General features: G+C 31.9%; 1 protein-coding gene across 1 annotated transcript in view; it reads left to right on the top strand.

Moving 5' to 3' along the window:
• The first annotated feature begins 6862 nt into the window (after nucleotides 1-6862).
• LOC137933300 (G-protein coupled receptor Mth2-like) overlaps nucleotides 6863-17468 on the top strand; it is a 71409-nt gene continuing 60803 nt past the window's right edge. The window contains exon 1 of the mRNA XM_068777196.1: nucleotides 6863-7397. Within this exon, the coding sequence (XP_068633297.1) occupies nucleotides 6897-7397 (501 nt within the window). The 5' untranslated portion in view covers nucleotides 6863-6896. The remainder of the gene's footprint in view (nucleotides 7398-17468) is intronic.

Genomic DNA, 17468 nt, shown 5'->3' with positions numbered 1-17468 from the left:
GGGTATGATCCGAAGTGATATATATAAAATACCTAAACCTGATTTTGGGACCCCTCGCAAACGATGTAGGTGTACCCGTATATTAAAATATGATCACAATATTATTATTATCAAACATATTGGGGAACTTTATACATCAAGTTTGAAATTTGAATCTTTTTTACATATAGTTAGGTACCTAAATCTAAGAACTATAATTTTTGAACCAATGTGCATTTCTTGGCCAAGGCTAAATATAATTAGAAAAAAAGTGTGTTTTTATGTTCCTCGGGCCATTGAAATGTTTTTTTTTAATTTTAGATTTATGTTCAGTGAGGTGCTAGTACAATTACAATTAAATAGTTTTATTATTCTCTCAGATGTAGTACATTTAAATTTCATGTTGTATTGCTAAAGGGAAAATAGTATTTTTATTTTTATAAGGATAATTGCACTGCTTAATCTTTTGAGGAGGTCTATGCATTGGAATTGGCGTCAAATGGTTGACATGATAATGATATTGGTTGTCTTATAAATGAAAATTAAGCCGATAACGGGTGATAGGGTGGTCAAACTTTTAATACAAGGGTTTTTTAGATTTAGGGTGATATGCCGAATATATCTGACGTTGATAACGGGTGGGGCTGTAGCTGTACCATAATACGCTGAGACATTGTGCTAACATCGTTGAAGTTATAGTAATAACAGTACAGTGAAGTAATTACGAGTATGAGAAGCCATTCCAATAATTTTTACAATAGGCGTCAAAGAACATCGTGCGGTTTTAGTCATTGTCGCCGCAATTGAAGTAATTATAGACTTTCTTTAAGTGGAAGTTTATAAAAATAGGGTTGACAAACACCCGAAAAAAATTTAAAAATATATTAGGTACGTACATATTTTTTATAATATTTTTTTTTCTATTACTCTGATTGATTCACGTGTCCGTGAATAACACTTCTATAAACGACAGACAAGAATAAATTCTGCAGTGGCCTAATTTTGAAAGAATACCTTTTGTCAAACCATTTATTCAAAGTATATATTCAATTTTAATTGGCGCTATTGAAAATAAATACAGATTTTTTTATATTTCAACGGTTAGGCCCAATCACCCGATTTAGACTCGTTGATTTTCGGGACGTACCGTTTACCAGGTGCCCTTTACGGATATAATAGCTATTTTTAATTTAGTGCTCTCGGATATAGAATGTGCGAGATAAATTGTTTTATGAAATGACAATGACATCATAACAAACATTATTGTATGTTTAAGAACTTAATTAAAACCTTTATATTGAATGCAATCTGTTTACAGTGAAATAGTTTCAAAGAAACTAGTTATATCATTTCGTTACGTATGAAAATAATTTAAAAATACTTTTCATCTGTATTGAAAGATGTTTATAAAATAATCATGGAACCGAAATTTATTCAATAGTTTTTAGTCAACGTATCTGTAATATTTTTCCATTTTTGAACCATTATTTCTTGTTATAACAATATAGTTTCGATTATTTATCTTACCATCGACGTAGTATTGCAAGTAAGATCAAGTTCAAAAATGTTATAAAAATGAGTTATGCACACAAAAAAGACCGAAATAGGCACTATGATTTATCTAAATCAAAATCGGTACCCACGCGATTAAATGCGATTAGATTGTTTTGTAAAGACATATGTTTGTTTAGTCGATTTTTTAAGGGCAATAACCATTTAGTAAAATTTATAGAAATGATTAATTGTAATAAATTATTGGAGTTATAATACATAACATCAAAAGATGTAGTGTATTGATACTGTATTGTATTATTTATTACTAGGTGAAAATACCCTTTAGTCTCATTATTGAAATAACTAGAAAATGTGATGCAAGACCAACAAATAAATATAAATTTGTAAAAATATATCACTGACTATAACCGAAAGCTCTGTAAGATGTTTGTTTACGTATCCTGAGATTACGTGAGTCATTACAATTTTTGTGATTTCTTAAGATGTATATTATAAATGAAGTAGTTAATAAGAAGTGGCAATATCTATATTAATAATAATATTTTTTTCATATCCTCTGATCAATTCAATCTTCACGTATAAAGTTATAATTATTATGTAAGTGTTATTGTAATATTGTTATGTAATTTGCGCCTTTATAATAAATAAAAAGTTGTTAGGAATAGTTAAAAGTAAAGCTGGCAATTCTTATAATTGTTTCAATATATTAAAGTACAGAAAGAATTACTTTTCTTCGTTCATTTCTTACTTCTTCTTCTTATTCATTCCAGTGTTGGCTTTGTTTTTAAAGCATATGTAGTCTGTGTGGTGTTGCTATGTAGATAAAACAACATTAATAACAGTGTTAATAAAAACATGTACTTGAATTATTCTGTACGAGATTGTACCTGTTACCAATCATTGCCATATACAAAGTTGCTAAATGTAATTAGTAGTGATGTCCATTCATTTATATTATATTCAGTATTGTTAAGTAAATTCGTTTATTAAAAATAGTTAAAATGTATTAATTTGATGTTTATTAAATATAATCTATTTAATTGGTGTAAAAAAATGAAACGCATTTGCAATCACAAGATATGTCAACTGTGATAACACCTAAATACTTATATCATTGGTTTGGAATTTAATTTCAAAACAATCTTTAAATAGATATGCTACATTAATGAAAACATGATGGGCATTGTTAAAAAATATCTAAATATGAAATTTAGTTTTATTGGTAACTAATTATTATTATGTTCTGTATTAAAAATGTAATTTTTTTGCAATTGGATTGTGACTAATAGGTAAAAACTTGGATACAGAAAAGCTTAAAACTGTATGCATTTTAAAAAAGTCATCTAAATACAAACCAAACACTGTCTAATTATATAAATCCAAACCAAAATTTAATTTAGTTAATATAATGCTTATAAAATATAAGTTGTTTTAAGCGACATCTATTTTTGAGGGTGGCATACTACACATTTAAACAGCTTTGGTCATTTCGCCACCACAACACAGATGACGTTAGTTGACTAATATTTATTTTATCAAAACGAAGCAAAGCCTTTTGGTGTGTGTAGTAACTGATGACAGTATGGTTGACATGTTGTTTGGTCGAAGGCATTTATAGATGGTTTTGCGGTGGTAGAGTAACCTTTAATTCAACAGAAGGGTTCTCTTGACAGCTTTGGGTATCTAATTTACCGTGAGGCCGTCAAGCTTTTGGTTCTTTGGACGGACCACGTTGGCTTACGCCAGCAAGTATGTTTTTTCACGATCATTCTAATACATAAATAACAAAATCACATTCCATAGTTTAAAGTTCACGGACCCCTCCGTTCCGTGAACTCATACCGATGAAGCTGTAAAAGCCGCAAGGTTAACAGCAATCACTTCAACAGAAACAGAACAGAACAGAACAGAACATTCCATAGCATTCCTTAATTATACTAGACTGCAATGTTTTTGAAAAAGTTTTATAGCGATTGGCTATAAGTATAAAAGCATTGAATTGGCGATTATATAGTTAGCAAAAAGCTTTAAAACTTTACTGATTTCCAATCAGATGCCCATGAAGTGATCACTTTAAAGCTATTGCGAGTACAGAGTCTGCAAAGACAATAAACAATAATTAAATTTAATACGTAGCAATTAAAGTTTTGGCTGCGCTTTTTTCTTACTGTATCATTTTTTTGACAGAAATTAGCTGTACTTTCACACGTTTAACGTCTAACTAATCACACTTCTTACTACTATGGTCAGTTGAAACTTTTAACACGGCTCAATAGGTCTAATAATTATATTCAATTATATATATTTTTTAAATTAAAGTACTTTTTTAGGTGTGTTTTTAAAAAAGGCCTACCATGTAATGTAATACATGACCAGTAAGAAAACGAGTGGCTGTGTATTGAGTTGACTTTGCTTTTAATGTACTGTTTATATTAGTAGCTTTTTATATTTAATTCAAGGATTCGGAGTTTAGTCTTGGTGAGTTTTTTTTGTAATATAATGGTTATGGAATCTTTAATTTTTTAATGTATATTTTCACTATTACATTGCGTATATTATCACTTCGTATTTTGTTATAATTGATAGCAGTATAAATTTAATTTTTATATTGTGTTTACTCTTTATAACACTGACACATAATAAATCCAAATATATTTTGTTAGAAAAATGCAAGCGTGTAGTTATATTGTATAAACATTTCAGTAAAACGAGACATGTTTGTCCGGCCTAGATAAGGAAATACTGGTTATGTATAAAGTTAATTTGCTCTTAATTATAAATCACCTGGTACTTTAACTTAAGGAAATGTGAACTTTAATGTATCGGCAGAAGGTTCACTATTACTTTTAATTAAGACTACACTATACTACCTACTTTCAAATTATTCCGTTAATTTATTTTAGGAAATTATTAATGGTTTTGATTAATGATTATTCCAATGTGTAAACCATGAAAATACAAAAAATAAAAATTAACTCGTAACGCCTAAATTTTGTTGTCAAAAAGATATATATCTGTATATATGATATAAATCTTTCATGGGTCTGAGTGTACGCATATATAATAAAGTTCCACAACATAAGTCCTGGGGTGTGCGTTGCTCCCTGAACCCTGAAACCCTCGTGATGCTATTACGATAGTTCATGACCACCTCCGCCTGAGAATCGCTGAAGCTATTGGGAGTTTAGGACTTTGACCCTAAAAACTGGTGACTCCCAAAGTCTCCGATTCTGAATGTTCTTTGTTTGTCCTTTTTTTTGTTTTCTCTTATAGGGATTCCCCGAACATGTGGACGTGGAAGATGTCCTCTGGGAAGTACAAAAGTCATCCAATTTGGTTTCTCTAAATATTTATCACGTCTAATTTATTTAAATAATCATTTGTTGAATAAAAAAAGAAATTAATAAGTACGTTTTTATGGCATATTTTGAAATATTTCGTTTGCGCTTGGCTAACGGAAAATAAAATAATTTGAAATAATAATAGCTTGAAGCTAATTTTTACTCTACTAAATTTGGAAATCGTTATTAGTGTGCTACGAAAAAAAAGTTTAACATCACTTATATTCAAATATCGAACATTTAAAGTAAAATTTAAAAGTATCAAATTTGAAAGTTTTTGAAATGAAGACAGCGTGAATTTTGTTTTTCATCTTACTACCTAAAATGTTATTAACACATTAGTTATTATTACAAAATGCTTATAACATTTTTGTTATCTAAACTGTTTCAATACGTTTTTGTTAACCCCCTCTTAAAAAGTTTTTTTTTTATTTTTTTGGAACTTGTAGTCGATTGAAAAGACCATAAGCAGTTTATTAAAATTACAGTACAGAACGTTATAATTTGATGAACTTGTAAATAAAATTATACCGAAGAAAATTAGTAAAAATAATATTTTGTATCAAATGTTGTTTTGACTAATTTTTGGTTTGTAGCGGTACGATATGTCTAAGTTATTTTAAAACACCAAAGATAGTTTCGTATAATTTTATTTATGAGTATCGTAAATATATTTCACTAAAATGCAAATATATTATTAAAAATTAAATCTAAAAAGTAATTACTTTAAAATAATTTATTTAATTAATTCAATACCACCAACAACAACCCACGTATGATCTTTAATAGTAACCACAATTGTAAGTTATAAGGATGATACCAGAGAAGTCCAATTTAACAAAAGCTAGAATCAGACTGGGCTCTGATGTACGAATAACTCTCCACCAACTCATTATGTTTTGTTGTCACTTTTACCCATTCCCAAACTTTATTAACAGTTAAAAAATACTTTACACTATAATTGGATTTTTTTTTAAAAATTGTATAACAAACTTCTTAAATTTATAACATCATCATTTAATTTCATTATAATGGAGTGAATTGTAATGACTTACACAGTTGCCCTCAAAAGAATTAATAATTTTATGTACAATAGTTTATTTCCTATGTGATAACAATTTGTCACAAATTTGTATATACGAAAATACATATATAAAAGATTTAAATGTGTTTAGATTTAAATGCGTCATTACTATGTAACAAAATTATCAAAGATTTTTATTTTGTAAAGCCTATTCAAGCGGTCGAAAAATTTGGATTTGGTTGTTGACACAATACTATTCTTATTAAAATCGTATTTAACGTTAATAAAATGGATACTGCTTGTGTACATATTTACCACCGATGAAAAATGTCTTATATAAGTGTTTAGTGTAGTCTTTATAGGAACAATTGTGGTTGGTAACACCACGTACTTAAAAAAATAATTATGAACTCTGAAAGGTGTTAGTTTTGTTAATGTCTTATGTTTATCTTGTTTTTATGTCCATTAAAAGTACGAGAAAGTTGCTTGCCATACGTCAATAACATAGAAACATTTAAAAATACTAATACAAATTATCCCGAGTTAAATAGCTAATATGAAAATAGTAGAAAAAGATGAGTTTATAAAAATAATAGTAGGTGCTGAAATTTATTTCAGCATGGTTAATTTGTAAGAAATAATGAAATAAATAATTTAACTGCTAGTTGTAATGTATCGCGTTTCATGTTACAAATGTGTTGTAGAATTTTAGTACAAATATTTAATTTTATTAATGTCACAATTGTAATGGTTGTTTTACAAGAATAAAATATATTCAGTTGAATGTGTTGTTTTATTTTTAAACACGTGCCTTATTTACGAAGTTCGTGTCGTCGACGACGCGAGTGCGTCGCTGCGATGAGTAAAGCATGAAGATAAGGGATACGTGAAACTAGGCGATGTTTATCTACGCGGTCGTGGAGCCGCTGAAGTCGAACGCGGGCCGTAGGTCGTAGCGTTATCGGAAAAGCGCGGGAAAACCTTTGCCGAGGTATCGTGCCGCTGGTTGCTCAGTAGGCTCGCGTCCGCCGACGGAGATGGACGGTTCCGTGCGTGTGCTCGTTTTGGCGCTCGCCGCATTCGCGCTCGTCGTACGCGCTCATATGCCATCCCACGATAACATATTGAGAGTCCAGCTGTGGGACGCGGAGGGGCTGAGTCGGGACCCCATCCCGCCTGAAATTTCAGACTTGACCCTTAGCCATCGCAAGTTGAAAGTCAACGTAAATTCTCTTTACGATGCCATGATGAAGGAGTCGGAGCACGGTGTTGGGAGATTCGCGAGACACAAAGTCAGGCACAAGCGTCGCAGGCCGCGGCAGAGCGGCACCGACCTGCCCTGGAGGTTCCACTCCGGGAACAGTGTGATGAACGTGGCCGTGTACGACGACAGCGTGCCCTGGGACGTGATCGAGGCGCGCAACTCGGGAGACTATCGGCAGAGGGTGAATGCGAGTGCAGTGAGTGGTAGTGCCGGTGGGCCAGTGAATGCGCCGCGAGACGTGTCGCCGCCTATGACACTGCGCCAGGACGAGGAGGTAATGAGCGAGGGCAAACAAACAGCATAGGATAATGTAAAGGCGCCTTTCAGCGTTATCGTCGCCGCGAGGTGGTTGATATGCATTTAATGAGCCGGCGGGCTGTCGCCGCGAGGATTTCTATTCACGACTTCCTTTCACCGCGCACCCTCGGGCGGCGATGCGCTGATAAAAGTGAATGCCCTTCATTGTTTTTAAAATATGTTTTCTCGCTGAATGTAGATGTTATCGCATCCGGGCGGCCTCCAAATGAAGTTAAATGTTTAACGGGAGATTGGCTGGGAGTTCGTAATCGGGAGATATATTCGCTGATAAGGTGTCGGGCGGCCGGAGTATGCACTTTGGTTTCCTCGAGCACTGATAATTTATATACAATCACATGTGTCGATATTGGAACTGTCATTTCGAATCGAGTAAAAATATTTTGCGGAAGTGGCTCAGTGGAATTTGCGATAAGATATATTATGATATAAAACATTTCGCGTCCGCCAATTACCTTGACAGCATTACTATAGGTTATTATTTGTGAACAAAAAGTGATTGCAGACGTTTACTTTTAATTTTGTTTTAATTTCCCTAAATTTATTTTGTAACTATTATAAGCCTTTGATATAGACAGGGTGAATGTAATAAATCCCTAAAATTTATGTACAGTTGCATCTCGTAAAATAATTTAATAATAAAAATATTGAAAATATTTTTTTACCGTGGAATGGCTGTGGAATGGGCTGGAGTAATTAATTTAATAGGCTTGTAAGATGTACTATTTTAATTTTAATTGTAAAATGTTAACCTTTAGAGATAGCCATAATGTTAATGTAGGCATGTATGAAAATTTATTTTCAATATATAAATTTCGACACATTTAAAGGAATTTCATTTAGTTCGCTCGACGCCAATATCTGCACCGATCCATTGTAGCCGCCCCTACACTTTGTACGGGCCCCTTTTACATACCCGGAATTTAACATCCGACCTTTCACATATATTGTTAACCTTTTGCGAAACTGGTTGGGGTTCGACTGTAGGGCCAGTTCTGCATTGCTGATTTATTTTATTGAATGGACTTCGGGAGCGTATTCAATATTTGAATAGATTTCTCACCATCAAATACAAGTTAAGGGATGATGATGTTTTATCCATTTTAATTCCGTTTTTATACAATTCACATTTTTTAGAATACATGTACAAAGGTACGTGATTAAAAGTATCATGTATGAAGGGCACCTATATCAACTCATACAAGATGATTGGTTATAGGTGTCAAAGCTTTGAAGCGGTGGATTATACATTCACCGCCTTCAAGCTCACGTGTCAACAAAATTCTTTAAAGTTTTAACACATATAAACTTATGTATAAAGTGATCACTGTAAAACACTATTGGAATGCAACTGGCTAATAGCTTTTAGCAGTACAAAATATGTAGAGATTCGAATTTTGAAAACACTTGCTGTGTTATTAATACGTTTTTTTTTAAAATAAATCATTGGTTTTTGGATATGATACGATTAATAGATAGCAATTGAGCCATTCTTACTTTAAAGTTTTTGTACCTATAACCAACCGTCATGTCATCGGCCTGTACATGTAATTAAATACGGTTTAGAAATGTAATTGCCTAACAAGACTTATTTTTCTATTCAGATTTAGGTTATCGTGGATACTTTTCACATATTGAAAAAAAAGTATTTTTACACATTATAAAGTGGTCGATTTTTTTTTCATATTCCCGATGTTTCGAGAGTTTTGTATGAGAAATTAAAAATGCACACAAATTTTAATACAAAAGATAGCCGGGTTCTTCCATGGATTTAGGAAACTTGTAATGTTTATAAATTAAATACTAAGCATAACAATTCGATACCTCAAGACACTATTAATTTCGCCTGTATGTATTGGATCAATAACAAGAATTAGTAAGTTTAAACTTCCTTCTGAGTATCTGCGAGACATGGACGTAAAACAACTTACTCCTACATATAACTACAGGTATTCGGAACATCGAGAACATTCAAGTAAAATAGCGACTTAATCTGCTAAGAAATACTTTCATTTGAGATAATAATAATATAATACTTGAACATTTTTAGAACGTCAGAAAATTCTAGACTATTATATAGAAGATACCGGATGATTAATTCTATGTGTAAAAACTATAACGGTGAATATAACTATACTATATTACATTATTTTTCATCAATTAATAAATGGTAACTTTATCCAAAAATGGGTGTTTTCGAATCACAACATACAAAAACGATCTATTTTTTACCGTCTATTCCTCCAAAATTAGCCAATGGAAGAAACAAACTAAGGTACCATATTTTGATAATGAGTTATCACTTCATAAAGACTGATTGGAAATCGGAAAAAACTTTTAAAGCAAAAGCTATTTAAAGTTTCTACACTCATAACGAATAATCCTGAGTAACGAAATAAATTAGTTATAATTCTTCCAGGTAATATATTATTAATAATAAATAATTGTATAAAATTTTTAAGTTTCAAAAATGTTTACTCGAAAGATTAAAGTCTGAATCTTGGTTAATTTTACTTTAGAACTAGATATAACTTCTTCCTTATTAAAAAAGATCTGACAATAACTAAATAATAGGAGGAGAAAAGGCTGACATCAATATGTAATTTTAATATTTTGCGGATCATTTAGTAAAACGACCATTAAAACAACTACGTAATTAAACATGGATCATTTCGTCGGCGCATTTCTGTCAATTAGCACGAATGCGTATTGCGTTTGCCTATGTACTCACGAATTTGTAGGGAACTCACCGCGTACACGCCCGCTGCCCGCAGTCCGCCGTCGCCGCCGATCAACCGGAAATTAGGCGCAAATCAATAATTTCCCTTGCAACACTGTCCAGCGATCAACACTTCGCTAATAGAGTCTGATTGACTCGCTACATCTGTCGACATCGATATTAAAACGAGTCAGAACCGCTCCAACCCTTTAATAAATACAATATCTTTTTTCAACATAGTAATTAACATCTCTTTTTAATGACAAAATGAGTCGACCACTTGTTCGAATATTAAATGCCTTGACTTGAGAAAAACAGACGAAATAACTATAGACACCATACGTTTATACAAAGATTATTACTTATTTAATTAACACTGAAATACTCTGATGTTGAACATATTATACCCAAGAAGCGAAAAAACTTAGTCCACAAACTTTCTATGCGTTTTTTTTTAATCAGCTATATGAATTTTCTGAATATTGCTTCCGATTGTTAAAATGTATACATAGCCCGTAGAAAAATGGATCTACTTAATGAAGTCGAGTCTTGGGTGTACGAAGTTTCTGTTCGCTTCTGGTATTTAAGTTATATCACACTTCTTGGGAAAATCAGTAATGTTTTTGTAGACTACATTTTTAAATGTGTATTTTCTTTTTTCTTAAAGACACTATAATTCAAATCATAAATAGCACGAATATCTCTTTTCTGCAGGGCAAGAATCGTTTTCATTGTATAAACAACGAAACGATTGAATTTAAAATCAATGTAGTCATAGTATGTTAAATGTACATAATTTACTTGTAATTATAAAATTATATTTGAAAACAGGTTTTAAGATTCTACTGCATATAATCGGTTCGATGGATCCATCGGTCACGTCTTATACATATTGAAGTAATTTTGCGATATCTAAATTAGTCATATGTAAAATTTAATTAAGCGAAGATGCAATATTTACCTCTTTTTTCACTCACTGAATACGTTTCATTATTCGAGTTTAATTTCTGGCGATACCTACAAGTAATGTCAAATGAGATTATGTCATACATATATAATGTATGACATAATCTCGTGTAATAAAATTATAATTTTGATTTATAGATTTATAGGCAATAAGCGTTTCATTTTAAGGATGGAGCAACATGGCTGTTATGTTGCATGGCTAAGTCGTGTCAATTTTAATTAAATATTCTTTATTCTACACTCTTGAAAATTTATACATACCTGCATAATAGTAAAGAAAAAAGTACAATAGGCGGTCTTATTACACGAGGCAATTTCTTCCAGACAACCATAGTATAAAAACAGAAGTAAAAATAACGGGTAGTAAAATAATAAATACGGTATAATACATTTTATGAATACAATATTAAAACAAATTCAAACTCACTTGGATTGCCCTTGCCTCAGAAATAATAAAGAAACAGACAAAGCAAAAGTGAATTAAAAGATAAATAAACATTTCTTAACCATTTCTTAAAAATAGAAAGTGACTAAAATGAACCATTCAATAATTTCCCAGTTCTCAGTTTTAAAATACCATTAAGTCGCCATACATATTTTTTTCTTATTTACAGAAATAAAAATACGAGGAAAATAAAAGTAACTTAAAGTAAAGTAAAAGGTAAGTAGTAAACGGAAACTGATGTCGTTTTTACCGACATATTTTATAGAAAAAGTCGAATGATTTTTACCGCTCCGGCATTAAAAATTTGTATACATAAATTTGTATTATATATAGATGGCAAAAGGTTGTCGATAACGAAGATGTTATTGATTAGAAATAAAAACTTGTTAAAAATGTAGTCGTGTGAATATAAATTTCGGGTCCCCTTAATACATGCTAATAGCGATGTTCAAGTTTGACACGTCGGCGACGTTTTTTTAATTTATGGTTCAATTCTAAATTTTGTACATCCTTTACTAAACCACATAAATTTAGTAACTTTAGATATATTTAACTTGTTACTTATTTTTTCTTAGTGTTTCAATATGTAGTAATATAGTAATGCCAACCTTTCACTACCATATATAAAAACATTATTTACAAGATTTCAAGATTTATGGCTGTCTTTTATAAATACAGTTTCAATTCATCACTTTTTATGCATTAACAAGATAATTTATTTCATTACGATAATGATAGAGACTATAAACTATAAAATTTTCTCCTTTTTGCTTTATTACACTATGTGGTATGATAGTGTACCAATATTTTTTTTGTCTCATAAAATTTAGTATGTTATTTCAAAGTGAGAGCAAAACGTCTTTTATCCCCAAGGACTAATAACTTCATCGATACGTGTTATAAAATATTCATGACTTTTATTATAGATGATTTATAATTCGACAGTTAATATAAATTAGTTTCGGACGTATAATTTTGTGTTACATTTATGTGAGCTTGTTTCCGAGTTTAATATGCACGAAACGTAACCCTCAACCATTAACTGTGGTCGAACCTACACATTTTACTTTAAAGATTAGTGAACACACAATCTATCCTCATTTAAGCGGTCAGCATAATTTGATTAAGGTTCATACGTCCAAACTGTACGCAGATATGTAATTTGATTTCAACTACGCTAATGAACTTTGACGTTATTACAATTAAGCGTAAAATAACCATAGAGTTGTAATGTTATGACATTCGAGTGTTTACGTTGGTGACGATCGTTACGTGCGTGGACTTTCTACTCGAAATTTCGTTACTATTCTGAATTAATGTTCCGTATATTTGTAGATATAATACGGATACGATATGAAAATGTAAAGGTACCGATATGGAAAATATTTACTACGATATTTGACATAATATATTTTATATTCGTTAGTATATAATTATTAAAAACAGAATTAATAATTTACGTAAAACGGCAGTGTCTGACATTTTAACTGCTAATCAAAATTTTTGAATAAATAATAATCGCTAAGATTACTAATTTAAATAACGAATTTTTAAATACATATATGTTAATGTAATAATCGATTTTAATTAAATCGATATCGATAATGTCAAGATTTAGTTTTGAAATGATCAAAGATTAACATAATAAATATTAAAATTATTTTCGTTAAAAAAACAGTTATAATAAGTGGTAACCAAGGCTATATTTAATTAAAGAACAAATGAAAACACAACGGCGAGCAAGTAAATTTATTGCCATATATTTCGGGTAATAACAAGACAAAAGACGGCTTCCAAAGCTTTTGAATTAAATTGCACCAGTCCATAACCACAGCTCTAACACGCAACCACATTTCTAATTAATAATTAAAGCAATAAAGGGACTCAGACTCTAACACCCTAATTTATTAATACCACAAAACGTAGTGTATACTTAGGTGAGGCCATTTTTTGTGTACAATTCTATGATATTTAATTACGTTCCCACTTGATAATGATTAATTAGCGTTATAATTTAAAAAAATTACACTGTGAAAACTTTTACACGAATTCCACGGTATTTATTATTATTTTGGAGTATGAGCGAAAAAATAATCTATCCAAGCCAAGCGCTGCTTGCCTGTTAACATTAATAGCTCCCAGCCACCTAGCCTAAACATTCTTACAGTAACTTAGGTCGAAAGCTTTCAACTTGAGCCGTTATATATTCGATTAGACTAGGAAGCGGAGGCTCTATGCAATGACGGAGCCCGAGGAACTGGGATCTGAGACAGCTGACAGCTCGTTAGGTCCCAATTATCAGATAATAGGATGAATTTCAACAGTTAATATAACTGACACTAGCTTAACAACCCATGGAGAGGTCTTTGCTCCGGATCGCCCTACGAGTTCGAACCAGGTATGAGGTGATCGATATAGTGTAGCCGACATAGATCAGCAGTTTGGGTTGGTAAAGTGACAGCAGGCAGGTAGGTAGGAAGTGCATAGCGCACAGAACAGGAGGCTGCTGATTTGCTGCTTTAAGATAAAGACCACGGACCGGCACGCGCAGTGAAGGACGTCCACTCTCAAGGTAGTCAGATGACCTTATTAAGGTATGGAGGAGTCTAACGTCTAGCGGAATACGTGCTACGGCTGAAATGATGATGATACTAAAAACGTAAGCGCTTGGAGGAGCATCAGGGAAGCGTGGAAGAATGTCAAGGATCTTTTCTGTCATTAAGAGGGAAAAAAAACGCCTGGTAGGTGTCTATGTCATAAGCATAGTTTTAATCAAACAGATAGGTAAGTGTTTAAAATCATTCTGAATTATTATTGTCGCATCGTTGGAGAAATCCATCTATTACATTTCCTAAGTAGATCTATTTATGTAGCCCTTATGGTTCAATCATAATTTACCTTAAATACGACATATTTATCACAGAGATGACATAAAATTACAAACTGTTATTAATATTCCATTGTTATTCCTTACGTGTTATTGTATTTATGTAACACACCTACAAAATAATGGAAATAAGTATAAAATCACCACTGTTCATAAATATTAACTCCTTTTCGGGACGTTTTTGATTTTTCCAAGTATCTTAACTGAACGAAAAATCACATCATTACTATTAATGGAAAGAAATGTATTTAATCTTGTTTAATGTTTCCCTCGTTTATCTTTAGAAGTACATTGAGTTTAGAAACGGAGGGGTCAACGGGCTTTGTAAACAAGACAAAATTAAAGAAGAGAGTCACTGACGTGATTACAAATTCCTGCAACGCACCCATTATAATCTTTTTTTGCTTTTTTATCTCTGGAGGTCTTTTATGTAATAACTCAAATTAAATAAAAGACAAAAGCAAGCTGTAAACAAAATGAGGACCGGTGGAGAATATTAAAATCGTTTTTCCAACAAAGTATAACTTTTATCTTCTTTTTATTATTGCCGTAAATACTTCACTTAAATTTGGCGATCGTAAGAAAATCGTTTCCTGCCGAAAGTAATTATATAACTGCTTGATGGCCTGTATAAAGGGAGTCATTATTCTAAAGCAGATCAAACATCTGCTGAAGCTTTGGCTGTAACCGAAATTATTATCTGTTGTTTTCGTTCCCCTAATTAATAAACGCAACGGGCCGAGTAATTATGTAAAAATCAATAGCACCGCGTCGAAGCTGGCCGTTATTGTTCGCTTATTGCTGTCTGTGTCGACGGAAATGCTGTTTTTATTATCCGATATAAGGAAACATTTTCTTAAAAATAACATTTTATTAAGTTCTACTCTACTTAAACATTCTTAATTAAAGATGTTTATATACCACGTAAAGTTTTTTCATTTTTAAATACAGACTAATACACCTATAACTCATTTAATATTTCTTTTGGTTTCCCGTCGAATGGTCTAGGGCTTCGAGCTTCACCTTGCTTCATATCTTTCGGATGCGTTTCATTTTTGCCAGTTTGCTGTCCTGAAGTTTGGTTGGGATGACCACTTTAACATTATTGATGGAGATTCCAATCCAAGAAACGTGTTTATGGTCAAGAGCCCAAATTAACATGTGGCCAAGCGTATTTTTCTTGCACCGCTTGATTTTATATTCATGGTACTTCTTTAGGACTTCTACGCTAGAGAATTAAGCCAGAATCTTCAGAAGAACGAAGACTTGGATCTTTGTGTTCTTGCATTACTAAGTCACGGATTTGTATATCAGTATTATTTTATATATCACCTAATTGTCTATTACATTTAATATAATGTGGTTTTATAGCATAACTACGTATAATATTTTATGGTGTATCATTCTTGTGAGTGCATATCAACATAGGTAAGTTATAACTTAGATATATTTTCTTGTTTATAATTTATGTACATATGCGCGGTGTAATGTTAGACAAATAACTAAACCTTTAAAAGTAGACGAATAATGAAAATCTTCGTGTACGTATGAATAATGACGCACCGGCGGCACAAAAAACAATTGCCGGTCGAACCGCCGGAGAGTTGAAATATCTCAAAAGACATTGTTATGCTGTTAGTCGAATTTATGATTCGTCATATTTAATCACCGGATTTATGTACATCATGTGAAAGTTGCTGACATTAATATTTTTAAAAATGTCCTAAGGGCATCCTACTCGGAGATTTAGTTATTGTATTAATAAAAAGTATTTAAATTGAGATATTCAATTCTGTTAGTAAGTAAATCAACAACTTTTAATTTAAAAAATTCTTAATATTGAACGTTACTTGCAGATTCAAATAGAAATAGAATAACCTTAGATTAACATAAATTATATATTTGTATCCTAATCTTCCAGTACAGGACATTTAAAACCAATTTGAATTCGTCCTCTCACTGTCAACGACAATCTAATTGTCTTGATATGTCGACTTTATTATTGTTTGCATCAGCTTATTCATGCGAAAAGTAAAACGAAGGGAGATCCTAATTACGAATCTATTTTTCTTACAGTCCTCAGGGCTTTAATGCGGGCTCCTAAACTTTCCGTATCGAGGATCTACGAGGATATCTATGGACCGTAGGGATCACTGAAAGCGAAATCACGTTTATCTATATTCTTTATTACAAACAAAGACGCTTACATTACTATGATTGATTAGTGTATCAAAAATAATTTTAGAATTAACATCCGACACGAAACTTTATGTATCGGTTTATTTAGTCGATCATTTATATTTGGTTAAGTTAATAATGAGGTATAAATTGGCTGTTCATTCACGTACATCATAATGCCTATTCTTGTCACTAAACATTCATTATCATCATCATTTTAGCCTAAATACGTCTGCTGTTGGACATGGAACTCTCCATAGATTTCCAGACCGGTTGGTAGTTGTCAGCATACATCGTTTTCTGACCTTTTCAAGAAAGTCATTTCTTCACCATGCTTACCGGTCCGTAGATCACTCGAAAACCTTCAAGCTTCACTTTAGCTGGCCAATCTGCTGAACTATATTGTTTAAATTTGTTCGTCTACGTATCTTCTCTAAGCTATAACTAGCTAATGTTACTGTTTGTAGAAGAAGGGTGCTGTATGTAGTAGTATTACTATGCTTAAGAGATAAACCAGAAGGAAAAGTTTGGGACAGCTTTCATTTTTCTTTTAAAACCTAGAATTTTATTTTGACATACCAGATGCAAACTCGAATTTTATTTGTTATTTATTAGAGCGAAGGTTACTGGACTCTTATGATAGGCATGTATAAAAACAATGTAGAATCCCTGAGGATATTGCGGTGACGCCTTCCATACCAAAACTTGTTCTATTTCCAAGGTCATTGCAACGCGTAGAACTAATTAAGCCAATATTCACAAGGACACAAATATACTTAAAGCCAATATAACTAAGGTAAATAGTACTACAACCTACTTAACGAAATAATTAATC

This window comes from Battus philenor, unplaced genomic scaffold (genome assembly GCF_028537555.1).
Source record: "Battus philenor isolate CCGP_79_NKW_IND1 unplaced genomic scaffold, ilBatPhil1.0.hap1 SCAF_13, whole genome shotgun sequence".
Taxonomy (NCBI): Eukaryota; Metazoa; Arthropoda; class Insecta; order Lepidoptera; family Papilionidae; genus Battus; species Battus philenor.
The sequence above is the reverse complement of the archived record's forward strand: the minus strand, read 5'-3'. Positions and strand labels throughout refer to the sequence as shown.